We start from the raw sequence: 27,945 nt of genomic DNA, 5'->3' as shown, positions 1-27,945 counted from the left end.
ATTTAATTTAACTTGACGTTAGATAAGACATCAGTTGTATTCCTGCTACTATCTCTGTGCTACATGTTCTTTCCTCTTTCTTTTCTTTGGCCTTTTAAAATAACTATATTATTTTGATATCTAGAAGCCTTAATTACTTTTTGCTCTGTCTCCTTTCTTATTTCTGATTTGTCCATTCCCCTGCACTTAATAACAACCTCCTGCAGAACAGATTCTGATCTCCTGTTCATGATTAATCCAATTCTATGTATATACAGTTTAATGCAATGCTCTCTCTGTCCCCCTGTATGTATGTGTGTTCTACATGTGCAGGGTCTGAAAATAATAGACTGTCAAATGCCAGACTATCTTCGGGTACTGGAGAATGCTATCCAGTTTGGGAATCCGGTTTTGCTGCAGAATGTGCAGCAGGAGCTGGACCCCTCTCTCAACCCAGTTCTCAACAAGTCCCTGACCCGGATAGGTCAGATACACACAATTTAAAATAACAGTGTATTATTGGAAGGGATTTGTACAGAAAATTGTAGCATTTCCCAGTAATTCTTTCATTCATATTACAATGGATCAAAAGCTGAAGCTTATAAACATTATAAATGTTTTGACCCAGGACCTTTTTTTTTTTTTGAATAATGAAGCTTCTGAAAAATACAGTGTGTCATGTTCAGTGGGATATGGCTGCTACAGGTATTCAGTGTATTGAATAAACATTTACTGTAGCTAAATGTAAGCATTCAATCACTTATTTTGGTAGGATACAAAGTACAAGGAAAAGGACTAGGGTCTGGGCCAAAGTAAGTAGATTTAGGGCATCCTTAGAAAAGAAAATCTTCAGCTAAACAAATTTGTATTTGAATTTTCAGGTGGCAGACTGCTGTTGAAGCTGGGTGATAAAGAGGTGGAGTACAATCCAGAGTTTCGTTTCTACATCACCACCAAGCTGTCTAACCCCCATTACACTCCAGAGATTTCTACAAAGACCACCATAGTCAACTTTGCTGTCAAGGAGCAGGTTGTGGATATGTCTGTGTTTATGTCTGTGAATAAATTTGCCTACTATGTGTTTTGTTTCTACAATTTAAATGCATTGCTGCCTTAACTTGTCCATATGTTGGACTGTGTGTGTGCTTGCAGGGACTTGAAGACCAGCTTTTGGGAATTGTAGTGCGTAAAGAACGTCCAGAATTAGAAGAACAGAAAGACTCTTTGGTGATTAGTATTGCTTCTGGCAAGAAAAGTCTGCAAGAGCTGGAGGATGAGATTCTCAGGTTGTTTTTATGTTCTCAAATGGTCATTTTTGGACAGTTAGATGGCCTCAAGGGTGAGGGGGGCTGTGCGTGTTATAGTGACACCGCATGACGGTTAAAATCATCTTTCTGCAGAAAGTTGACTGTAATCTGGTTACTTATGAGCATGTAAATGCAAATTTTAACCATTTATATTATTTGTATCATGGTGAGGTTCCCAAAACAAAGGCCAATTGAAAATCAAAATAGTACTTAAGTAACCAGGTTACAGACAAGAGACAAAGCATTGTAATGACCTCTTCAAGTATGAAGAGATATTACACTAGCACACTTTTTTCTTTGAACTTTTTCTTCATCTATAAAGATTTATAATATTTTGTTTAAAATTGTGTCTAATCCTCAGGTTGCTGAATGAGACAACTGGCTCACTGCTGGACGATGTGCAACTGGTGAACACCCTGCAGACATCCAGAGTGACGTCCACTGAAGTTTCAGAGCAGCTGGAAAGCAGTGAACAGACCGAGATAAAGATCGACTTGGCTAGAGAGGTTAGAAGGAGCGATGAAAGTATAGGGGAGAAGGGGATTTGCAATATTTCTCTGGGAATATGTGATAAATAGCAGCCCTAACTTTTATATATTAGCTTTGTTCGTTTTTGCACATTAATGCATACTATATGTAGTTCAAAGTACTCTTCTCTTAACAGGCCTACCGCCCATGTGCCCAGCGAGCCTCTATTCTCTTTTTTATTCTGAATGACATGGGCCGCATCGACCCCATGTACCAGTTTTCACTGGATGCCTACATTAACCTCTTCAACCTTAGCATGGAAAAGAGTAAGCGCAGCCACAAGCTGGAGGAAAGGATTACCAATCTCAATGACTACCACACATATGCAGTATACAGGTAAGTATGGACACACCGAGAAGGGTTGTTTCGTTATATTTTGATGCTGCTGTAAGCCAAATGTTCTAAAACTAGATCCCCAAGGACCTCTGTCCTGCTTGCTTTTCATAATGTGGAATAACTCCATCCATTATCTTAACCGCTTATCCTCTTCAGGGGATCCTGACATCTGGAGCCTATCCCAGATGTTATTGGGCAAAAGGCGGGGTACATCCTGGACAATTTAACATGCATGTCTTTGGACTGTGAGAGGACAGTGGAGTACCCAGAAATAACCCACATGAGCATAGGGAGAACATGCAAACTCCACCCAGAAAGCTAACAGCTGTTTTTACAGTAATGACACTTACTCTCCTGGTTGTTTAAAGTTGTTACAGAGTGATACAGGAGGCAGTTATTGTATTGCAGCCTGTTTCCCCATGTGCAGAGAACGAAGATACTATCAACAACACACTTGATTTATCCTGATATGATTATCAGGTCAATGCTTATAAGCATCTTTGGAATTTTGAAGCCTCTACATAAAGAACGTCTTTGTTGTTTTTGTACTAAGTGTACTAAGCTGTTCCAACCACATTTTGGGAGGAACGAATGGAGCAGTGAATTGTCACTTCATATTCATAGTCAATTGCCAATTGCAAAATAAAATGCCATTTGAGTTATGAGTCCTACAAACATCCATAGATAATTGTGGGTTAATTTCAGTCAGTTGGTTATTTTAGAGGAAAGGGTGCTTCATGTAAGCTGTTCCAAAAAGATTAAAAAACTTGGTTCGAATATACCTCAAAATGTACTGTGAACTGGGAAATCTGTTGCTGTATTTTCTGTGTCTTTCAGGAGGACATTTATAATATATCATAACTTGTCTTTTCACTTAAGATTTTGTTATTATGAATCAGAAACACACACTGTCTGTGTAGTTGCTCTGGCCAACTCTTTGTTATCCTTTTAAGGTACACATGTCGTGGTCTTTTTGAGGTCCACAAGCTGCTGTTCAGCTTCCAGATGTGTGCCAAAATCCTGGAGGTGGCTGGAAAACTCAACATGGATGAGTACAACTTCTTCCTCCGAGGGGGACTCGTAAGTAAACAAAGAACACACACGTAAGCACCTTGTTTTTGTCTTAGTGGGTTTAACATAATTAAACTGGACACATTTTTTATTCAGTGGCTCAGAAGATTTCACTCTGTATTATAAGTGTTTTTTATTGTTGAGCTGTGTAGAAGTTATGGTTCTTACAGCCCCTTGATTTATAACGTTTGTCTTGCTTGCTGTCATTTTCCATAACTCCGTATCTGCACCAAATAATTTGTTCATATTGATTCAATTTGAATTGATACATTGAATTGAATTGATGGAAGGATAGTTTGAATACTGATTGATAGATGTGTGTGTTTTTAGGTTATTGATAAAGAGGATCAGATGGAAAACCCCTGTACCAACTGGCTGGTAGACTCTAGCTGGGACAACATCACAGAGCTGGATAAACTGCCCAATTTCCATGGCATCATGGCCTCCTTTGAACAGTACCCCCGGGACTGGAATCTTTGGTTTACCAGTGCTGAGCCAGAGCTTGCCCCATTACCAGGTCTACTGAAGAAATGTGCTAGGAATATTAGTGTTCTGCTAAGAAGATATGTGTACTGGTGTTGAGATAGGAAGCTGGAAACTTTTTTATGACCCTGGTACCTTGAAATGTTCTCTCCTTATAATTAGAAGACAGTCTTCTGCTTTGTTTGTGTACCGCACATTATGTACAATCCAGGGGGTGTGTATATTTGGTATAACATTACTCTTTAACTTCTTTTTTACTAATTTTTTTTATTCACATGTTCACATGTTAGTCACCATTGTGTCTCTCTCTTAATCCTCCCTTGTTCCAGGTGATTGGGAGAGTAACTGTAATGAGCTACAGAAGATGCTGATAGTGCGCTCTCTGCGTCAGGACCGTGTCTCCTTCTGTGTCATCTCCTTCATTGTTAACAACCTTGGCTCTTGCTTTGTTGAGCCGCCAGTTCTTGATATGAAGGCTGTAAGTGTCAGCTTTTATTCACTTAATTCCTGTTGCCTCTTCAGTCATCATAGTAGTCTTGAGACTTTGAACTTTCATGACACAAGTGTTTCATACATCTTAGTGATTTAATTCTAATACATTGTAGGTCATTTAAAGCCACAGTATTTTCAACTGAATTTCACCTTGCTGGCTCATCCATTCTCACTTTCTTCCTTCATCTCGATAACTCTGCTGCCTCTGTCATCTCATCCCCAGGTTGTGGAAGAATCGACCTGCAGGACTCCACTGATCTTTGTTCTGTCTCCTGGAGTGGACCCCACAGGGGCCCTGGTGCAGCTGGCTGATGCCTCTGGCATGAGCAAGAATTTCCATGCTCTCTCTCTAGGACAGGGACAAGCCCCCGTTGCCAAGAGCATGATTGATGAGGGTGTCAAAAATGGTACAACACCAACTGCGTCATTTTTCCTCCTCTTTTTTTAGTCTCATAGACCATTCCCCTCCCCAGCTGTGCAGTCCCGGTCCAAGCCCGGTAGAAACTGGGGAGGGTTGCGTCAGGAAGGGCATCCGGTGTAAAAACTGTGCCAAATCATCATGCGGACAATGATCCGCTGTGGCGACCCTGAACTCAGGGGATAAAGCCGAAAGGACAAAAAAAAATCCCTTCTGTTGCTGTTTTCTTTACTGGCAACTGTTTTGTTTAAGTTTTCTAGGTTAAACCTACAGAATGGTGTCAGTCCTGGGCCCAGTACATTTATGATTTTTTTAAAAATAGATTACATTAGCTTAGTTTCTTTTTTCTTTGACCAGGTCATTGGGTGTTCCTTGCCAACTGCCACCTCTCTCTCTCATGGATGCCAGACCTGGACAAGCTGGTGGAGCAGCTACAGGTGCAGAAGCCCCACTCAAACTTCAGACTTTGGCTCAGCTCTTCACCACACCCTGAATTTCCTATTACCATCCTGCAGGCTGGGATCAAGATGACCACTGAACCACCAAAGGTGCACGTTCTGAGACACACAAATTTTCTAAACTAAACTGCTATGAATATATATATACAGTAAATGACCACTTCTTGTTGTCCTCAGGGTGTGAAAGCCAACATGAAGCGTCTGTACCAGCTGGTGACGGATGCTCAGTTCAACCGCTGCTCAAAACCTATCTTCTACAGGAAGTTGCTTTTCTCCCTCTGCTTCTTTCACAGCATCCTGTTGGAAAGGAAAAAATTTCTTCAGCTGGGCTGGAACATAATCTATGGCTTCAACGATTCTGACTTTGAGGTAAAGTTCCCCTCTGATACTCCAACAGTGAGAACTATTGAAAACATTTACACTTTACATTTACAAATGTAAATGGTGGTGACTGGGGTGAATTAATTAATGGCGGATATACAGTTCCTTGCTAAATTATTGAAATGGCAGAGCTAATTCATTTACTTTTGCCGTACACTGAAGGCTCCTAGGTTTAAAATAAAAAAATATGCATTATATGAAAGTTTAGCTTTCATTTCATGATATTTACTTTTCAATATATTAAACACTATAGAAGTTATTACCTTTTGTTTCACATCACCCACATTTTATGACTTGTCTTAAATTATTAACTTATTAATTATTAGTTCTAGTTGGTCTGATAGGATCATCCTCTTGATACACCCATAGGTGAGCGAGAATCTGCTGAGTCTGTACCTGGATGATTATGAGGAGATTCCTTGGGATGCACTGAAGTACCTTATTGCTGGGGTCAACTATGGAGGTCATGTCACAGATGACTGGGACAGACGACTTCTAACCACTTACATCAATGACTACTTCTGTGATGCAGCCATCAGCCAGCCCTTCTTTAAGTAAGGCACTGGAAAACTCAAACACACAAAGTATCAGTGTCTTAGCTGTTTCTAGAACTGCACTCGTCTGGACAGAGATCTCAGATGTTGCTCCTGGAATCTGCTGGAGTTTGTTGCTAATGTTCACATTCATAGGCAAGGCCATAGGTAAAGCACATAGAAAGGATTCTTTAGTAAGAACAGTCCCTTAATTTACTGAAGCTTCTCTCTGGTCATAGAGAGCTAGCACCACCAAGTGAACAATCACATTATTACAGTCTCAGAAACACAGACACATTGTGGCACTTGACAGTCTTACATCTGTATTTTTTTCTTGTTTTTATTAATTGCACAGTTGATGTGCCCAATCCCTTCAATTTTATTTAACTACTTAAAACATTTTAATGAAATGTGTTTTCAAAACATTTAGTACACAGCTCAAATTAACATAGAGCATATGCAGGATATGGTAAGTGGTATTGGTCTGCACATATAAAGGGCTTTTCTACGTATTGGTACTCAAAGCACTTTACACTGCTTGTCATGCACCCATTTGAACTAACAATCACACACACACACACCAAAACAGCAATGGGGGAGCTGCTATGCAGCTGGCCAACACTCCCCGGGAGCATCACCTAGGTTGGGGTTCAGTGTCTTGCTCAAGGACATTTTGACAGGTGACCAGAGGACCCGGGGATCGATCCAACAACTGCGGGATTGGTGGACGACCACTCTGGGCAAAAGGCGGGGTACACCCTGGACATGTCTCCAGTCTATCTCAGGGCCAACACATACAAAGACAGACAACCATTTATACTCACATTTACATCTATGCCCAATTTATAGTCAGTTAATCTAACATGCATGTCTTTGGACTGTGAGAGGACAGTGGAGTACCCAGAAATAACCCACATGAGCATACGGAGAACATGCAAACTCCATCCAGAAAGGTAACAGCTGTTTTACCAGTTATGACACTTACTCCCCTGGTTGTTTAAAGTTGTTACAGAGTGATACAGGAGGCAGTTGTTGTATTGCAGCCTGTTTCCCCATGTGCAGAGAACGAAGATACTATTGACAACACACTTAATTTATCCTGTCAGCAATTTAAATCATGGAATTATCCTTACTGACAGGTTATCTGAGCTGCTGTTTGGCATTATGAGCAGCAAATAAAAAGTCCACAGGTGTGATAGAGCAAGGGAAAAGATTCAACTAGTTCATTGATAACAAATACATTGTGTGTTTGGGAAACACTATTTAAAAAATAATGACTGATATCCTTATATGATCCTGATATGATTATCAGGTCACTGCTTATATGCATCTTTGGAATTTTGAAGCCTCATGAAGAACGTCTTTGTTGTTTTTAGTGGCATGTGTTTTTATTTTGGGCCTTTTACTTAGCTGTTCCAAACACTTTATGTGAGGATTGGATTGAGCAGGACAACAACTGCGGGATTGGTGCACGACTGCTCTACCTTCCTGTGCCACAGTCACCCCTATTTATAGAATACACACACACACACACACACACACACACAGACACATATATATACCCAATGCATATCAGAAGAAAGATGTGTGTGTGTCTGTGTGTGTCTGTGAGGTTTCTAGCACTTTTTTCTGCTGCCGCAAATAGAATATTCATTTTGATTTTTTTTTCCCAGTACTCTAAAACCTGACTGTTTTGTATTTCTGTACCTGCATCATTATAATGAGTTTTATTAGAAGAGATGAAAATTATCTCTACTGGGAAATTAGGTCATGGGTCATTGAATTGGCAGGAAATGAAACTGAGAAAAATGTTAATTCGATAAAACTGCAAAGCTATTAAAGCGGTGTAAATTAAAATGATGATGCATCACACATTTATTCTACAAGTACTATGTATTTCTATTTCTGGATATATTGATAGGAGAATGTTCATCTGTCCAGAATCCAAATAGTAAAAATCACGTAATCCTGATGGCATTTGTTATTTGCTGTACCAATGTTTAACTACTTTAATTAATCACTGCCTTTATTCTGTTACTTCCCTTTTCTCTGTCAGGTTATCCTCCTCATCTTCCTACTACATCCCTCGTGATGGTCCTCAGTCCTCATACAGGGAGTACATCAGCATGCTGCCAGCCACAGAACACCCTGAGGTGTTTGGCCAGCACCCTAATGCTGACATTGCTAGTCAGATCGCTGAGACCAGGATACTGTTTGACACCCTGCTTTCCTTGCAACCCCAGCTCACCAGCCCCACTGCTGTGGGGGGCACGCCCAGTAGTGAAAACAAGGTTAGGTCAAAGCAATGGAAAGGGTGGGCAGCAGTGTGAAACTACTGGCAGAAGATATGAGTCACTATTCATTTTCTATCTTCATCTATCTATCATCTTTCTGTCCAACTAATGCAGTCAGGTTTATAAATATTGGAACAGTGATAGTTTTCTTTGGATTTGGCCTCAGCACACAACCACACTGAATATTAAACTAACCAGTCAAGATGTGAGCAAATCTAGACTTTCAATTCAAAGGGGTTAGACAAAAATGTTGAATTAATCATTTAGGAATTACAGCCATTGTTATACACACACAGATTTTGTGGTTTAATAATAATGGAACAAATAATTGAACTAATGGCTTTAATTTTAAGTTCAGTTTGGTGGTGTACGACGGCCAAATGAAAAGAAACTCATTGTTCCAATATTTATGAACTTGACTGTATGTGACATGGCTTCAGTCCTGGCTGTAGTTTCAGGTCCACGCCTGTTTGCTTATGAGACAGACTTCTCAGTATCCAAAACAAATAATAGATAAAGCTTTAAACGCCTTTGTCCATATGGTTACACAGTACTGGCAGGTTGTATAATTACAGGGCAGCACTAGGGATCTGTGCTTCTTTAATTGAGATTAGTCAATTGTGGTGTTGCTGTTGCTATTACGGTTTCATCCTGTCCAGTTAGCCCAAGGCAGAACTCTTCTTTATATATGACAAAATCAATTTGAGATTATATCCCAAAGAATTTGTGTTGCCATTCTGTACCATTATTTTTATAGTCACAGATGTCAGAAAGTTGTTTTGTTTTGAAAGACGAGAAACAATCTGCCAAGTCAGTGTTTTCCTGGCTATAATACAAAAATAGCAGTTTGCCAATGTGCTGATAAATACATGTAAGAATGGTAAATGGTATCGGTCTGCACGTATATAGTGCTTTTCTACCTATTGGCACTCAAGGCGCTTTTCACTGCTTCTTTTCATTCACCCATTCACACTCACAATCACACACCGATGGGGGAGCTGCTATAAAGCTGACCAACAGTCACCGGGAGCAACTAAGTTGGGGTTCAGTGTCTTGCTCAAGGACACTTGATCATGTGACCGGAGGAGCTGGGGATTGAACCAACAAATGGGGGATGACCGCTCTACCTTCCTGCACCACAGGCGTGGTCTGAGCTGCTGTTTGGCATTATAAGCAGCAAATTAAAAGTCTCCAGGATTGTGAAATTGTATAATCTTGTATGTTAGAGCTATTGATGCCTAATTGTGCTGGATAATGTAGAACTATTCAAAATCCAGTTCAGCTTCATGTTGTGACTCCAATGTTATTTCATTGCTTATACTTTAGTTTACTGGCATTTCAAGTTAATGTGTATCATCTGCATTTTATTTGTACATCTAGGTATTAGAGATGTTGGCAGATGTTCGTGGAAAGATCCCAAAACTGATTGATTATGAGAGTACCAGGTCCCTCCTCCAGGACAACCCTTCACCTGTTAATGTGGTCCTGCTACAAGAGATTCAAAGATACAACTCTCTGCTGGATACCATCATGTACGAATACTGTGTGTGTGTTTGCGTGTGTGTGCAGGGTCATTTATGGTAATGTTATGAAATAGAAATCATGCATAGATGAGGCTCTATGTTGATAGATGACAGATGGTTGGTTTATATAGATAAACAAAATGAATAAATGAGCAAAGATGTATCTGGGCTGACTAACAGCAGAGTGGTAACAACTCAATGGCCATAGTTTATAGCATTCATTTGTCCATTTAAAAAAAAAAAAAACATTTATGAAACATACCAACATTGTTGTCTGTGCTAATGGGGTGGTCAACTTGGGGTTGTTAAACCAATAACACTGGTTTATTTAATTGCAATGCAAAAAAAAAAAGTAATTTCCAAGGGAAAACCTGCTACACAAAGAGGCACAAGCATCAAATATGAAATCAACAGCAAGCTGTGCAGCAAGATGGAGTGGAGAAAATGTTAACTTTATACAAATGTTTTGGCATTTGCAACTCCAGCAAAATAATGGCACTTTTGTTGGTTGATAAAATTCATATGCTGCAGAGCGCGTGGTAATTCTAGTGGACCAACACTAGGAAAATAAGTGCTAAACATCTAGAATAAAAGGGGGCAAAATGAGACGTTTGCTGCAGTAATTGTGTATTGTTTGCTTGTTAGGTCGTCCCTGGTGGAGCTGGAGAAAGGGATTAAAGGCTTAGTGGTGATGTCGTCGAACTTGGAGGAGACCTTCAACTTTATCTTTGATGCCCGTGTACCACCCTTGTGGGAGAAGGTGCCAGACAGACACAGATCATACACAATATTACATACAGTCTTAAATTCTGCTCCAGAACAAGTTTTCTTGAGGTTACATACAATATATTAACACAAATCTATATTATTCACCACTTATTAACTGTCTTCTTTAGTTCTTTTCTCTCCTGCTTGAGACATTCTCAGCTACTGACTACTTATAATGTACAAATAATTCACACAGATGTTTGATGCACATGCTCATAACACATCCCGTATGAAAACAAGAGCTAATGAGGTGACTAGTACTGACAGTACCTGCTACTTTTATAAAGAGGACACTGACTAAAATAAAGGACTGCTGTTAGGATCAATAATTTAAGGACAACTGATCTTTGGAGAATTAGATGGACTTAACACATACAAAAAAATACACTGCTGACTCTGGACTATAGGTTCAAGACTTATTTAAAAATGGTAGCAAAGCACGGTAACATCCAGGGTAAACATTGAAACAATGTGGGCTCCATGATAATAGTGGATAATACAGACAGCATGGTTTATTTTTCCGTTGGTTTGTCTGCCTTCATTTGAAGCCAAGGCTATCATAATGACACATTTTTATGCTGCCAATTAACAGCGATCATTCAGATTTCCAATCAGGACTCTTGTGCATTGATCTTTATGATTGTGATCTGACACTATTCTTCTAATTTCACCCAGTCAAACAGCTGCAAGACTGTCTCTATACTGACTCACTGGTCTGTTATTAAAGGTGTATTTATCCATCACTCTGCCTGGGTGCACACACACACACGTATTGTTCTCCTCTGTCCAAGCACGGACACATGCACACATACCCACACTCTCTCTCACACACGCACACACACAATGACAGGCCCCTGGCATTTTTCCAGTTGTAATTCTCTCCAAACACTCAATTCTGGCTTCATTATCACTGGACCTCTCTTTACAGTGGGGAAAGAACACAGGGTGCTGTCAGCCTGGGTCAAGAGGCTAGAAAGATTCTGGCTACAAGTGTGTGTTTGTGTGTGAGAGAGAGTCTTTGTGTCAGTGTAGTATGTGAGTCAGTGGAATGTGTGTGTCTTCGTATGTGTGTGTTTCTACTAAGCGCGGGTCATTCAGGGCATTTCTTGTTTATCTTCAGTGGTCTGATTCTGTCCTCATTATGATCTGTGCATAAAAGCATGTATGCATGTGTATGTTTATGTGTGTTTGTGCATGTGTGTATTTGTAGGTGGCTGTTGAAGCATACTGTACCTTGGCCCTTAGTGGCTGAACAGAACCTGCATCTACAAACTGATCGTAGTGTAATAAGCAAAGTCAACCGTCCAAGGCCTGCTCCACTTTCCTGAAACGATCCTGAGCTCATTGTGCTTTAGCCAGCAGCTTGTTATTGGTGGATGTACTGAATGTGCATCTGTGTGTGTATCTCTTTCCTTTTATAGGAATATTGGACAGCTATTAGGGGTGCTGCCTCCAGCTGAGCTTCTTTATTCTGCTGACCTCTGAACTACTCGACTCTCCGTCTTTCTCTTTTTTTTCCTTTTTGTTTCTGGGACTATCTCCACATTTTTTTATTCTCTGTCCTGTAATTCTTTCTTTCCTGTCTGCATCTTCCTTGTCATGTTTATCTCCCATCTACTGTTCCATCCATCCTGCTCTCTTTATTCTCCTACTCTCTTCATGCCTCATCTAACCTCATCTGGTCCAAGAAGCATCAACAGCCCCTCGTAGACTCTCTATCCTTCTTATTTATCCTTCTACTCATGTATCCCTCGGTTCTCCACCCCTCCTTGGCATGGCAGCCTGTCATTAGTTCTGAGCTCACAGACTCATGGCTTTAATTTTGTCCAGCCTTCCCCCCTGTCTCCAGCCATTTTGTATCTGGTTTCTTCACAAGTATCTGTTTGTGTGTGTTTATGTGTGTGTGTGTGTGTGCATGTAATTGCTACCTAGTTAGGACCAAAAAACATAATTCTCTTACTGAGTTCTTACTTTACCTTTTGGCAAACAATTAAGTTTTTTTGAGGCTTTAGACTTGGTTTTGGGCAAAGGGTTAGAATTGGGAATAGGTTAGGATTAGTTTAAGGGTTAGGGTTAGGGACTTAATTGTGACAGATTAGGGTAAGGGGCTAGGAAATGCATCATGTCAATGAGTCTGAACAAGCCTAGAAATACAAACCTGTGTGTGTTTTGTTCAAGTAAAGATTTTAACACATTTTTGTTTCACAGACTGTCGGGTCAATCAGTGCACAAAATCCGGAAGTAATAGAATATGCTATAAAAGTAATGATAAAGTATTTTGAAATTCACTGCATCTCACACATTAACCAGTAATTTCCAGTAATGTTTTTACAACACAAATTTAGCACAGTTTTATAGCTCTGGGTGTCTTTACTAAGTGTTTTATGAATCCTGTTATGTCAACCTCTAACAGATGAAAATATTCAGTGTACACAGTCACTTACATGACCCGACAGTCATTATACACTAGGTACATTATTCCCTTTCTGTGTGCGTTTGTGTGTGTTCTCGCGTGTGTGTTTAGGCTGTACGGCATATGAGCATGTAAAAAATGTGAAAAAAATCTATAAACTGTACGTACATGTCAGTATACCATGCTGCCCAGCATATGATGCTGGAGTGGAGCACTGCCGGCTTATAGCCCGGTTCAAATCTCCGGTCGGCTGTCCAAAGACATGCGTGTTACGTTAATTGGTGACGATTTGTTGCCCATTGTCTATGTAAAACCAATTTCAAGAAACCAAATAATGGCAACCTTACAACAAACAGCAAAGCTCCACTCATGTAAGCCTCAAGAAGACTGCTGAATGGTCTGCTATGAACAGGCTCCTAGTTGGCAACTTTTCAGACATAAAGCTGAATATCATAGTGGACTGAAGAAAGTTATGAATAAGATCTTATTGTCAATTCTAAGAGACACGGGTGCTACTTCAGGGGTCCTTATACAGCGTTGACATAGCTGAAGGGTCATTTATTTAGTCTCTAAAGCATAAAAGTTGCTGTTTAAAGTCCGTTTCCATTTGTAAAATGATGTGATGAAAACCAGCAAAATGTGATAAAGTATTTTAAACACAATCAATATTCTTAGAGAGGGAAGAAAGTACAATCACCAGTTATACTCTTAGATCTACTGGCAGATTTATGGCAGCTTCAAGACCATGAAAATGTAAGAAAGATAAATTGTTTCATGGAGCCTTACTGTAATACTGTGCGTACTTCCGATAAGCATGCAGCATTTTTTCCTTTAGCAATGTTGCATCATCTTTTTATGTGTGGTAGGTAGGTAGGTCTCACATGACTCAGTGCTGCTGCTGTTTCTCACATGAAATCTGTTTCACCCTTGCTTTCCACTAGGCCTACCCCTCACTAAAGCCCCTGGCAGCATGGACTAGGGATCTTTGCCAGCGAGTTGATCAGTTTGCATGCTGGGCAGAGACAGCCCAGCCCCCCACCTTGTTCTGGCTCTCTGGCTTCACCTTTCCCAACGGCTTCCTCACTGCAGTGCTGCAGTCCTCTGCTCGACAGCACAATGTGAGAGTTCACACAACCACAATGCAGAAAGACAGTTATGCAGTTGAGCTTGTGCTTTTGAATTTGTTCAGTGAGTTATTGAAGGGCTTTCTTTAGCTAAACACAGCGATGTATCCAATTTGATAAGTGATATAATTTTGTGTTTTATTGTCAGTTGATTTCTCTTGCTTCTTAAAGTCAGCTTCTTAGCATCTTACAGCTAACATCAGCACTTCCTGTTGCTAAGAATGTGGAGAAGATTCTTTAACACATGCATTCATACACATTGTGCTGCTTATTTGGACAAAATGGCTGTCTGTAGACAGTGACAGCATCTTGTCCATTTAACATTTAACATTGTGTGAAACTGTTCTTGCAGATATCAGTGGACACACTGTCTTGGGAGTTTATAGTGTCCACTGTGGATGACAGCAACCTCCTTTACCCACCAAAGGTATACACCCTGTAAACACATCATTTTTTGTGTCATTAGATTTCAGCTGTCATCATCACTTTGCGTCTCATTTTCATCTCTATGCAAACATTGACATTTTTTATTATCCCTCTTACCCAATTCCACAAATACACTTTTGCGTATTCATTGTTTTATAGTTTAACAGTTCAGATTTTGACAGTGAATTAAAGTGTTATCACTTTTGCCTATAGCTCCACTCTAGGATTTGTGCTATTGTAACTTTCTTTCATCCTCATTTCTCATTTCATTTTATTCTTCTCTTTATTGACTCCTCTGTTCCTCCTGTTGTTGCCTCATTTTACTCCATTTTACTTCGCTATGCTACTGCAAGGCCAGTGTAAACTCTAAATGCTCTGCACTTATATAGCGCTTTTCAACTGATTGGCACTCAAAGCGCTTTACACTGCTTCTTATTCACCCATTCGCACTCACAATCACACACACACACCGATGGGGGAGCTGCTGTGCAGCTGGCCAACACTCACCGGGAGCAACTAAGTTGGGGTTCAGTGTCTTGCTCAAGGACACTTTGACATGTGACCGGACGAGGCGGGGATCAAACAAACAACTGCTGGATTGGTGGATGACAGCTATACAGTCCTCCACCTTATTCAATCCAGTGTATACTTATAGTCCTTCCTGTCTGCTTCTTTTTACCTCTGCTCTCATTCTGAACAAATTAATTATTCCTTTATTGCTTCTCTTGTTCTTGCCATTTTCCACCATCCCTACCTCTTTTTTTCTCATGTTCTTTCTCATCTTTCCTCTCTATAACCTTCCCTATACCATCTCTCCCAATAGAATCTTTGGAAACATGCTCCTGTGTGGATGAGAGCTTGCCTTCCACAACAATCACTGTCTTCATACTTGTCCAAGCCTGGTTCTCATTTGTGTTGTTGCTCTGCTGTGCTGTAGTGGGTCTACATCAACACACAGTATGCTCCTCTAAAAAAGAAAGCTGTTAAAGTCAAACATTAAAGTTCCTTGTCTTTAAAAACGCTGCCTATCTTAATAATGATGCATGTTGGACAGAGGCGGAGAAGGAAGTGTTTGGGGCAGGGCTCCCTGCAACCAGTGAGCCCATCGCCAACAAGGATGTGCTAGCATGATGCTGAGTATAAAATAAAAGAAAACAAAAAGAAAACAAACGCCCGTAAATAAATCTATGTGAGGCACCTGCACCATCTACAGTAACGTAAGTGCAGGGCGTGTGGGTGATGAACCACTGCCTCCCCTTCTCGTCACCTTTCTTTGGCACACTGATGACACAGATTTTTCTCTCCACTTTACTTTCTTTTTCCTCTCTCTCTTCTTTTTCATGCCTCTTTACCCTTCTTCTTCTTTCCTGCAGGTCATTACCTAATTGGCAGACATTTGTTCAAAGCTGTATTCAAATTACACCTTCAAACAAGTTATGTGTCTTGCCCTGCCCTTCTGTTATTGCACTTTTTATCTTCTTGTTTCTCCCTTTATTTCCCCCCTCCCACATCTGCATGCTAAAGGATGGAGTATTTGTCCGGGGTTTGTACCTGGAGGGTGCTGGTTGGGACAAGAAGAACTCCTGCCTGGTAGAAGCTGAACCCATGCAGATGGTTTGTCCCATCCCCACCATCCACTTCAAACCTGTGGAAAACCGTAAAAAGATGGCCAAGAGTGAGTTGCTAGGAATTATTTACTGTCACTTCATAGTCTTCCCAAATTTCATCATTTTGTTGTTTTTTTTCTATTTCAATTTAAATAATTCTGATTTTTGCTGTCCCTTGTTTGTCTATGTATGTAGATATGTACCTGTGTCCATGTTACTACCTTCCAGTGCGTTCAGGCAAGGGAGACCGAGCGTCTTTTGTGATCGGAATAGAAATCAAATCAGGAGCCATGACCCCGGACCACTGGATCAAGAGAGGGACTGCTCTTCTGATGAGCCTGGACAATTAAAGGCCTTAACCCTTTGACTTTCACACTAAGAAATACATTTGCAAAAAATACTTATTAGTAAAATTGTGTTGCTACTTCTTCATTTAGCAACATTTCAGGTTTTATTTGTCAGCTTACCCAATCAGGAAGCAGATTTGCATCTGCATATGCATTTATTTGTACATAATTTAAAAGCCAACAGTGTAATATATTATCATAATATCAACCAACAATGCTCAAAAAATATTTTAACATACATCTTAAAATATCATATAAGTATAAAATATAAATAGAAATGAACTGTAATGTCCTAATCAGCATCATCACCCTCCTCAGGATCACAGAAATCCTCACATGGGTCTGCAGGCACAAAAGCAACAGTTGTGTGCCTGCTACGAAGCCCTTAAATGTGTGACAGTCCATTATTCCTGAAAGATAATAAGAAATAAACATCACGGTTACTATTACAATACAGATGTTCATAGGAGATAATAGAATTAAGTAGTTGTGTGTTTGTGAATCAAACTGCATATTGAAAACAGTATTTTGAAATATCATCATCAAAATGTTAACCCAACTGTACAGATTCATACAACATAAATATTGAACCTGTATGAGATATACTTTGTGAGCTATGACCATTTGTTCAACAACAGTGCTCACCATCAAATGAATGGCGCTAATCAGCCATCCAGATCTGCATGGTTGGCTTCAGACAGCTCTATCTCAAAATGTAGCGTAATTCAAAAGTAGGCGAAGGTTTTAATGTAATTATGTCTGTGTAGCTTACGAATTGAATGACTAGCAATGGTTAGAAAACGGCTGCAAAATGAGAAACTAGCCAAACTGGCAACTCAACCTACTGGTCAGCCATGTTTTCTGAAGAATAATTGATATATATTTTACTGTTCAACTAAAATATGATTGCTGGGATCTCTAGAAATTAAATGTGAAAAGATTTTCTTCTTACCTCAACTTTCACACGTCCATTTCTGAGAAGCTCACTTCCAGTTTTTTCAAAAGCTTTCAGACAATAATATTTCTCTACATCAGCGCCACACAGTGGATGTAATTAGTGTTACATACACTACGCAGTGAGGTAAATGAGGATAATGAATTTTTGGATAATCTGATGAGTCATCTGTAACATAACAGGATTGACAAAAATGGAAATTATTGGTTCATTTTTCTAATGCTGTGAATTTAAAAATACATCATCGTTACTTTAAGACCATAATACATTATTCCTGGATTTGTGCACTGATTGTTGACCTGACAGTACTGGAAATAAAAATTGTTAAAAAATCTTTAGTTGAACAAAAGTCTTGCTGGTTGTTTTAACCTCCTTAAAACTAAAGAGTTTTTATTTTGTGGAAAGGGAATTTTTACTTTGCTTCCCTCAGGTACATACATGCTTTCACACAGTACGAACTCAAATACATGACACACATGCAAACAATGACATTTATCAAGGTGAGGTACGGGTAATTTTTATGCTAATATGGATTTCCCCCAAGCTGTAAAGGAGGACAGAGAGATGGAGCGACTGAAGGAGAAATGAACCTATTCAAACAAATGAATTCTAATGAAGCTTCACAGACAAGACGTTTGGAGTTGCTCAGTGTTGTGAGAGAGAAGGCCTGGATTTCCCCACTGGAAAGGCCTCAGCCCAAGCTCCTGAAAGGGATGGAGAAAAAAACAAGAGAAGGACCCTGGAGAAAGTTAGCTGGGAGGAAGAATGGTCCCGTAATGAGAGAGGGGAACTGAGGGGGGGGGGGGCTGAGTTCAAGGTTGTATTCAGACTTAGGGATTGTCCCCCTGAATGACTGAACACAGACTTCCTCAGGCTTTAAGAGCCTCTTTATCAGACCTCGGTCTGTGAGTGTGTGTGTGTGTGTACACTGGTGGTCTCTGGTTGGGTGGGAGAGTGAGGGGTGCAACATGTTGAATTCAAATTCAAATTGGCTTATTCTCAGGCTGGGTTGTAACAAAAATATCAGACTTCAGTGCATTTATGGATAAAAGCTGAATCTGAAATGAACTAAAATGTAAATGTGCTAAAGAAACATTTCATAAGTGTTTGTAATAACCAACAGTCATGATTATTTGCATTGCACAGAAATGCAGTATCCAAAGTTTTGTGGGTGCTTTGTTTGAAAAAGTGCTGGAATCTTTTAGACCGTTTTTTACTCATCACACTGCTCCTGTATTTAAATACTGCATTTATTTTATTTCTATTTTTGGAGCCATGGTTCGCAAAGGCTCCCGATACACAGAAATATTAATTTCTTTTGGGCATTACGAGCCAGCCTCTCTTCCATCTGCTTATGCACTTACAAACAGCTGCTTCTAAAATTCCAGAGTCGGAGAAATGTCTGTGACCAGGGAATCTGAAATGCATCATGTAAATGTTCTATGAAACTTTATATTTTGTGTACACTGAAGCTCAGCTGTTTGAAGAGTCACTGTAGAAGATAAGGAACGTGTCATCACATGTTCTCTCACCTGTTGAACATACTTAAATTAAAGCAACGTGCAAGTGTGAACCCTGTGACGACACCTCTTATACCCCTGAGAGACGACTCAATCTGTTGTGGTGCCACTGGCTTCTCTCTGCCTCGTGCTTTAATTTAATTTCCCAATATTTATTTTTATTTTTTTGCCCCAGTTTTAGGTTTTTAGGAAGAAACACAAGGATCTGACAAGATTATCAGACATCTTCTGCAACTTTGGATTCCTCAAGTGGCTCGTAGCCCCCTTTGAGAGCTTGACTCTTGAACCAAATAGTTATGACGGGGGTCCAGTTGTTCTCCACTGAATAGTAGTTAATAATGGAATTTGGGCAAGTTGTACAGTGTGTTTGCCAGTGACTATGGAGGCGGGGCAGCTAATGTCCAAGAGTCTTACACCGAAAATAAACCTGCATGAGGGAAGAGAGAGAGAAGGGAGGAGGAGGAAGGGAAAGAGGCTTTCAACGGGGACAGAAGGACCGTGTCTCGGTTTCAATGGAATAAAAACTGCGCAATTTCTTGAAGGACTGCCTGCTCGGATCGCTGTGGACCGTTCCTGTCTGTGAAGCGGGCATTAGCGCTAGTTGTTCTTTATGGCTGATTAGGATATTTGCGCCCGATGCAAACGCTCGCTGCCTAAAAGCCGAAAGGAGCTGACGATTTTTACCAGATGGTCTTCAAAGAAGGACGGAAAAAGAGCTTTACAATCATTCAGAAAGGCGATATGACTGTGCAGAGATGCAAGCTCAGTGATGAGTCTATCCGTCATGCCTTGCCCATGGGGCGAACGCATCCACATTCTCTCCACTCGGGCTGTGATCTTTCTGCGTGTACAGTGTTTCCTCGTGTCGACGTTTGCACCTCAACCCGTTATGGATGTTCAATGGGGTTTCATTTTTTGGGGGGGGTGTGGGGGGGGGGCTTTTAGTGGGCTGCGTCATTCCTGGCTGAAAAAGAAGATGGACTGCTTTGCAGATTTGCCACTGTTTCACCAGCGAGAGTGATCACGGCACCTCCCCAGCAGGTTTTGGATCGCACATTAAAGGTAAACATGATGCACAGTGAGCTTACTGTGGGCTACGGCTCAGATAGAGACATGCTGACAAGTGAAGCTGTACAGCCTGTGTTGCCTCATTGTAACAGAGGAACCGATGCGACTCCATTGAAAACAAGCTGAACTACGATGTCCTCATCCTGCACTGAATATTCAATTAGACGATCAACGGAGCAAAACCAGCTCAATAGGGATAATTCCAGTCACTATGGGAGACAACTGGAAGTCTCAAAGTAATGATATTATCAATCGCCACACATCTCCGGGAAAACTTAGGGCTGTGTTTATTTTTTTTTTCATAAGGGAGAGGTTATGTTATATAAGTGCAAACGCGGCGGAATGGAATAACTTTGCACGAAAAAAGGCCGAGAAGTTTGCACACAGCAGCGCTTTCTTATTGCAGTGTTCCGGGCAACTGTTTGCTTTGGTTTTTTTCCTGCTTCATGTTAAAACTGTTGTTGGTGGGATCGTTTTTTTTTTAATTATTGTGATTTTTTTTTTTTTTTTTTTTTTTTTTTTAACGGTAAGGAACGAAATGTTTACGGGAAGGTAGAGTTGCTGATGTCGCAATCGCTTGGAGCTGAATCCGGTTACACGTTTCTATAAATGCACAAAAACAGCGATGTGTCGTCACAGCGCGGACCGTGGGCTTAAATAACGGACAACTGAATGAAAAGCGGGCTCGCTGCTGTTGGAGAAAGGAGTCTCGCATTTTCTTTCTGAAATGTCATGTGGTGAAGTTGTGGCGGGTTCTCTATTTCCAGGAAGAGCATTTGAATTTTCTTCCTCAGATTTTTTTTTTCTGTCTCCACCCCTCTTCTTGCTATTGCTGCTTGCAATTCGGATTCATTGCCACTAGGGGGCGAGCCAGGACAGTGAATTGGTTAAAGTACAGCGTCAAAACGAGTCTAGGATTCCGTGGGTTTACCACGTAGTTGCTAAGTGTACGCCACGTTTCCTAGTACTACTTTAAAGCAGTATTCAGAGCTAAGTGCGTTCCATATAATCTAAGCGGAAATGACAATGCTTTAAATAAAAATAAACATACAAAATAAATATAGTGGCCTAATTGTGACTTAGACATAATGAGGATCGAAAGATGTATCTTCACGTTAATATTCTTGCAATCATCTCTCTTAGTTTGACCTTTTCAACTACTTTATCATTGACATGGTGGCTCACAGAAAACTTATTGCTAATGCGTTAATAATTCAGTTTATTTAATGCCTAAGTGTTTGGTGATGGCTACGATTGCAGCAGTAGGCTAAATGTTGCAGTCCAACAGACAATAAATTAACAACAATTTTTCCTGCACACAATGATTGGAACTGACTTTGTGGTGTTAGGACAGAATTAATTTAGTCACCCAGGGTTTTCTAAAAAAAAAAAAAAAGTAGCTTCTTGTTAGGGAAGAAGCGGATAGCAAAGACAGAACTTCATGGCCATAGAAGAGCACACAGAACATGTGTAATTGACAGTGAATTTTCTTCGAACTGCATTCAGTAACAATGACGAATTATCAACACAAAAAATTCCTATCAGAATGTTTCGTCGCCATAAAAGTGGAGGAAGAGTAAATCATTGAAATCCTTCATGTTTGAGTTGCTGTTGGTGCACCGAGGTCCCACAATGCACCAGGAGGGGGAAGGTCCTCACAGCTGCAAACAATTGAAGCTAATTGTAGGCAGTGGTGGACTAAAGCAAAGCAAGCAAAAATATTTTGGCAATTTTGGACATTATTAACGTTGATGCTTTTCCATATTTACAACATCTTTCCGAAGGAGTTCTTTCGGTGCACCTCCTGCAGCTTATCACTGACTATTATTACATAGCTTGTTACTATTAAAGTAGACAAAGCAGCAGTGCTTTAGTTCAGGTAAATATGTAATTCAGGTGCAGGATACTCCAAGAATTCCTGTTGGGTGAGTAGATAGAATGTTCCACTGTTTTTCACGTTGCTACTGTCCCTCACTTACAGCTCCTCAGAAAACCAGCCGTGTATTTCTGTTACCTCAGGCCACTTCACTTTTTGTGTACCTACATTGGGTGTCCCACCTAAAGCTTTCAGACACCTAAACGACACAGCTCAGTGAGGCCAGTGAATTCATGTGATTTATGCCGTCATACAAAAATGTACACGGAATGTATCAATTAGAGTTTTTCCCATATACACACCCAGTTATCACAATTTTCCATATTACCATCTCAGCTGATTAACTGTTGCAGATTCTGTGACTTGTCTGTAAATCCATGTTTATGTTTGCTGTATGACAGAAACATGAGGAGACAGTTGGATATAAAGTGCTGTATTAAGTGTAAGAATGTGTTTTCTCCTCTAGGTGGCAGCACATTCACAGTTGAACCTGTGTTGTGTGTTCTTTGTGAACAGCTGCTAATTTCTGTCAGCACAGTGGTGGAAGGCAGAGTGTGGTCTCTGATTATACTTTATGTTGTTATTAAATGAAGAATTTAACCGGTCAATAAAACCACCCAATTCCATCCTGCTGTGTTCCAAGTATTACCTAAATGGCCATTTAAATGTACATCACAGATATTCTGAGTAGTTTTTACATATTGGAGTGATATCCAATGTTCATTCTGAATGAATTATGCTCATTGCTTATTTTTTTTGTTACCCTGATCAAAATAAGTTTATGGTGTGGCTTTCTCATTCACACAGATACAATGAGCCACGTGGCAGAGTGTTGTTGTGCTTGCTTTGAGGAACCACCAGTGCCTGACTGAATCCATAAATGAAATGCCCGACTGGGTGTTTGACCTACTGTAACAAGAATGGACAAATATTAAATTCCCAGCACATCCTGTCAGGATGGTCCGCACAGTCTGGGAATGGAGGATAGGATTGCAAGTCCTCAGTGACGGTAAGATGGTCGTGGACAACTCTTGCTCGCTCTCTCTCTCTCTCTCTCTCTCTCTCTCTCTGCCTATCTATAAATGTATAATATTAATATATACTAATATTTTAATGCCTAGCAATTTTAATACTAAAGTTGAGTCCACACATATTATTTTCTATTTCTTATTAGTTTGTTAATGAGAGGTTACTGTGTCATTAGCATCTTATGTTTTTTATTTACTGCATGTTAAAATTGACTTTAATACTACTTCTTTATTTTGTAAGCTTTAAAAGACACTACTATGCCTTCATCATAACATTTTTTTTTTCATTCTTGCACTACATCCCAGTCGAAAAAACAACTAGAAAACACAAATACAAAGTAATAACGCACAACAATCAAACAAATTTCAAAGCCCACCCTAATCATACATAACACAACATATTTTCTCTGGCTGTTTTATGTGGCAACATATTGATTATGCAACACAATAGACTGATTGTAAAAAAATATATATAATATATTTAGCATTTTCTGCTCAGAACGTCAAAGGGATAATTGATATAACTTAATTTACAACCTTAATTTATCATAAATTAAGGTTGAATATTGAATATATCTATGTTACAGCCATTATTTAGATATTGACATGCTTATTGTTCTGCAGGGGAGCCATCTGCATCTGGCTACACTCTCCCACCTGCTCAGGTAAGACCTTTGACCCTTTACCCTGACTCTGACCTCCCTGCACATGGCCTGCAGCGACACATGGTGCAGTGGCCTTATTTTCTTAGTGTTCTTCAGATTTCTGCTACTCCCGTTTTGTCTATCTGATAGAGGTGTGTTTATCTCAGCTTCCGGTAAAACAATTCAATGTTTTACTTGCTCAAATGTACTAAAATAATCTAAACAATGGGGACAATACACTACTCACAAACAGTTACTATAAAAAGCACTATAACCTTCACAGGTAAACTTAATTTGACCTACTCTTAAACTTAGCTTTCCTGACTGTTTGAGCAAAGAAAACATGCTTGGAGGATTTGTCACATTGTCTCTTGAAGACCACAGCCCACTTTATCTGCAACCATTAGAAAGGTTTTGCACTGTTGTATTTGTGATTTTACGCATTTTGTCTGTAGTATAGATTTGTGTTGTCTAAGGTTTGTTTGGATTTTGGACAATAACCATAGTTACTGTCTCTTATTTGTTATACTTTTATGTTTGTACTGAGACTGCAGCTATGACCCTGTTGTAGTGCATTATGTTGTTTTTGTAACCTTCCATCCTATAAAGCCCCTGCAGTGTTGCCTTATATTTATGACTTGGTAACTATTAGTTTGAGCTTTAAATGTACCTCGGCCTTTTGCAGATGAATCATTACAGCTGTTATATAGATGCATGCAGCCATGCATATTCAGTGAAAATGTACACATTAAATACAACCTTATATAAGTTCACACACACCTAATGTGACACCAGCTCTGTTTTATTTTCATACACACAGTCCGCAACATTTTCTGACATACTTCCCAAACACCCCCAGCCCCCACCCTTCTTAGTCACTGTTTTCTCTAGGGGACAAAGACACAAACACTCTCCAATGGCAGTATCTCTCAGGACCCTGCTAAGTCTCACACACCTGAGCTTTACCAGCACTTGGTCTACTCTGTTTTATTTCTTACATTTACATCTGGTCATGAGTTGGATCCATACACACATAAATAGACTCCCTCCATTATGCTTGTAAATGGTTACGCATGCATATACTGTACATACTAAGACACTCTGGCTGTACTGTAAGAGGATATTATTGAGCAGAAATAAGAGAAAGGATGTGCAACCCCATTTGAAATGAATGAGGTGGCCAAAACATTAGAACCACTCCACTACCCACCTTGAACTCGATCACAAACATGCATGTTACTTATTTAGTACCTTAAGTGCTGTAGTTTTGAGTCTGATTCTGAGCTTTTCTTCTGTCCCCGAAAGTCTAATACTCATTATGCATCGCAACGAGTGATGCTGTGACCGTACTGCTGGCAGAGCTTAGCACCAACATGTACATGAGGGGTTTGCTGTTGGCTGATTGTGAGTGAAATAATTCCATACGTTGCACCTGGGACCAGTATTGTCGGATGGCTTATTTGGGCAGGGATCTTGTTAACGAGGCAGTAGACAGAGGCGGATATTGGGAAACAAATAATTTACAGAACACGACTCAGATATGTACATAAAGGTTGATTTTAAAAATGTGTAAATATGCTGTGACATTACTATTTTGTTGATAACTAAAGTGAACATTCCTGCAAATCAATAAACAATTAGTTGCACTGTACTGGCTCCAGAAACAGCAATACATTTGATATCAGCCACCGTCCAGTTTGCATTTTTTTCAAGCAGGTGACATCAGTTTGCATGTTGAGGGACAGAACATTAAGAATTGGCAAATGTTTTTTCCATCTGCTTTGTCTACATCCTCCACCTCCTTTCTCTTCATTCTAAGTGCTCCAGTCCATTGGCCATCCACATGTGCCCCACACCCTGTGCACAGAAAAGAATTTGAGTTTTCTGAACTTTCAGTGGTGCTAGAAAACCCCCATTTACAGTATTTAATTTTATCTTGGCTGTTATAGCAGTAATAAATAAGTGTTCAAAATAAATATATATCTCCTTCTGCTGCTTTTACCAGAATAAACAATTGAGTTAAAGCGTGAAACTGTTGTAGACCCTTGCGAGCTGAGAGAGACATGGAAGGAAAAAAAGAAAAAAAGCTTTTGGTTCAGTCAAGAACAGATTTGAAGGATGAGAGAGGGAGAGAGAGAGAGAGACAGGAAGAGAGGTGGTAAGAGCTGAGTCAGGATGCCCTGGGGGAGGTTGGCAGGAAGCAGTGGGTGAGGAGGAGGACAGGAAAGAGATGAGGGGGAGAAACTCTTCATCGTCCTCCTCCTCTCATCATCAGTGGTGTCATTGAGGGTGGAGTGGTGTAAGGAAGGAATAAGGAGAGGTGGAGCTGACATCATCCACCTCCTGGAGGTCTGTAAGAGCCACATTTCCACATTCTGCATATGAAAGCTTAGAACAGTCACATTTATGTCATCAAAGGCTTTTAAATCATTTTATGCAACAGCTACTAGAAAAGACAAAATGCTGAGTCCATGTGAAGAGAACTGGCACCGACCACGAATAAACTGAGAGAAATTCAGGGATTAGAGAACAGATAGGGCTCAAGATAGAGAAGACGAATGGATGTGAAAGAAAGAGGTGTGCAAATAGAGAGCTCCTCTGCCTGTCTGGTTATGTAATTTTCCTGTAGAAGAGGGCATTGGGTTTGTGTGTGTGCGTACTGGTTCTCCTGTGAGCTCTCTTTGTAGGCTCGGTGTGTTTGCGTGTAGAGGTGACAGAGTTTGCAAAAAGGAAGATGCCCAACATGCCTCCTGGCCTCTGCTGTGCTTGTTGTTTGGGCTGCATTACCCAACTGCCACAGGCCTCTCTTGGTGCGGCATGTATTTGTTGTATGACAATAGAAAAAAAACCTCTGTTGTTTCATATTATGCATTATTATTATTTCAGTTTGTCACAAATCCGACTCTTTTCAGCAGTAAGAGGCAGTTTTTTCTTCAATGAGACAGAGGTGTAGCAGTGTAGCAACACAAAGGAGCATGGAGGAGAGTGAAGGGGAATAAACACAAGTAGTTTTTGAAAGATTTCATTTACATTTGCTGCATTAGCAGCATGAGGAAAGGTTGCAGTGCAGAGGTTATTCTCAGCTCTGAAAATCTAGCACAAATTTTTTACCGTCAGCTAGCAACACTGCTACAGCTGCTGAAAAACCACTGGCAACCTTTAAGGTGGAATGTTATCCAATGACTTATGGGTTCATGTTGTGAGTCAATCAACCCACCTTATTTTTGTGTGTTTTTGATTGCTTCAATTGCTTGATATACACTTTACTGGAGAGTGGATCTTCAAGCACTTTCAAAAGTGTCTTTCAGATGCTTATCTGAAAATTTCCACAAAGTTCTAAAAAGAAATATAATTAATTATGACTAAGAGCCTTTTTGGCAAGTATATATTTCAAATTATAATAAGAAGTCGGCCTTCCAAAGTAGTAATTTCATTGAGTGTATGAAAAAGCTCTGTTGCAAATCAATCATTATTAGTAAATGAAAATTTTGGTCATTTCACTAAACCTTATCTTGGAGCTGGTCATTTTCCAGAAAGATCCAGGTTGTTAGTTTAAACCCCGGCTCCTTCGGTCCCATGTCGAAGTGTCCTTGAGCAAGTTACTGAACCCCAACTTAATTGCTGCTGGTGAGTGTTGGCCAGCTGCATAGCAGCTCCCCCATCGGTGTGAGTGTGTGTGTGTGATTGTGAGTGTGAATGGGTGAATAAGAAGCAGTGTAAAGTGCTTTGAGTGCCAGTAGGTAGAAAAGCGCTATATAAGTGCAGACCATTTACCATTACTTCCACATTTTATTCGTAAATGTACCAGTGCCAGCACTTCTCACAGTTTGTGGGTACAGAGTTTCACCTGCCTGTAGAAATCTGCATTTATCTCACAGGAGCACACAAAGCTCAAGTGACTTCCTGTCACATATACAGTCTACTGGCATTATGGTAAAATTTGGCGTTAAATGGGCTATTGGACAGTGGGGTTATGGTCAACCATCCACTCTCTTTACCTGCATTAAATCAGGTGCAAATAACAAAATATTCTCACATTACCACAAATTGTTACTCTCACGTTTTCTCCTGGTTGTTCGATTTCTGTGGCTCGTTAACTTTGTGTGTCCTGACCTAATTTTTTGTGATGATATGTGATGATATAGCCTAAACAGCTGCAACCAATCATTTATATCTATTAACATTAAGTAAAGTGTCCACTAATCACCTCTTAAGCCACCGGGTTCTGGCCCATTTTCTGCTACGACATGCAGCTTGGGCTTATAGGTAACTGGTCGGGGTTTGTGTGAGGTGAGGATCAGGGTTAAGGATCAAAACACATGGTGTTTTAAAGTAGCTGACCTCCTTTTCCAGCTGCCCTTGTCTA

The 27,945-nt window shown here is 40.1% G+C and overlaps 2 protein-coding genes across 4 annotated transcripts in view; both read left to right on the top strand.

The window, feature by feature from the left end:
• dnah2 (dynein, axonemal, heavy chain 2) overlaps positions 1 to 17,787 on the top strand; it is a 73,014-nt gene extending 55,227 nt beyond the window's left edge. Inside the window, exons 70-88 of the mRNA XM_067525226.1 lie at positions 313 to 463; positions 861 to 1,009; positions 1,132 to 1,265; positions 1,648 to 1,792; positions 1,951 to 2,150; positions 3,104 to 3,230; positions 3,552 to 3,738; positions 4,034 to 4,182; positions 4,420 to 4,603; positions 4,972 to 5,162; positions 5,250 to 5,441; positions 5,823 to 6,007; positions 8,043 to 8,277; positions 9,661 to 9,812; positions 10,449 to 10,563; positions 13,926 to 14,102; positions 14,461 to 14,535; positions 16,059 to 16,209; positions 16,337 to 17,787. Coding sequence (XP_067381327.1) covers positions 313 to 463; positions 861 to 1,009; positions 1,132 to 1,265; positions 1,648 to 1,792; positions 1,951 to 2,150; positions 3,104 to 3,230; positions 3,552 to 3,738; positions 4,034 to 4,182; positions 4,420 to 4,603; positions 4,972 to 5,162; positions 5,250 to 5,441; positions 5,823 to 6,007; positions 8,043 to 8,277; positions 9,661 to 9,812; positions 10,449 to 10,563; positions 13,926 to 14,102; positions 14,461 to 14,535; positions 16,059 to 16,209; positions 16,337 to 16,491 — 3,054 coding nt within the window. The 3' untranslated portion in view covers positions 16,492 to 17,787. The remainder of the gene's footprint in view (positions 1 to 312; positions 464 to 860; positions 1,010 to 1,131; positions 1,266 to 1,647; positions 1,793 to 1,950; positions 2,151 to 3,103; positions 3,231 to 3,551; positions 3,739 to 4,033; positions 4,183 to 4,419; positions 4,604 to 4,971; positions 5,163 to 5,249; positions 5,442 to 5,822; positions 6,008 to 8,042; positions 8,278 to 9,660; positions 9,813 to 10,448; positions 10,564 to 13,925; positions 14,103 to 14,460; positions 14,536 to 16,058; positions 16,210 to 16,336) is intronic.
• Positions 17,788 to 19,873: 2,086 nt separating this feature from the next.
• kdm6ba (lysine (K)-specific demethylase 6B, a) overlaps positions 19,874 to 27,945 on the top strand; it is an 89,893-nt gene continuing 81,821 nt past the window's right edge. For 2 of the 3 annotated variants that reach the window (XM_067523066.1, XM_067523071.1), the window contains exons 1-3: positions 19,875 to 20,025; positions 22,715 to 22,916; positions 23,560 to 23,600. The gene's annotated coding sequence lies outside the window, so the exon portion shown is untranslated. Of the gene's footprint in view, positions 20,026 to 22,714; positions 22,917 to 23,559; positions 23,601 to 27,945 lie in introns of all 3 variants that reach the window. The other variant, XM_067523072.1, reaches the window with a different exon arrangement.

Source organism: Channa argus, chromosome 12, assembly GCF_033026475.1.
Source record: "Channa argus isolate prfri chromosome 12, Channa argus male v1.0, whole genome shotgun sequence".
Taxonomy (NCBI): domain Eukaryota; kingdom Metazoa; phylum Chordata; class Actinopteri; order Anabantiformes; family Channidae; genus Channa; species Channa argus.
Note: the sequence above shows the minus strand (reverse complement) of the source record. Positions and strands in the feature narration are given on the sequence as shown.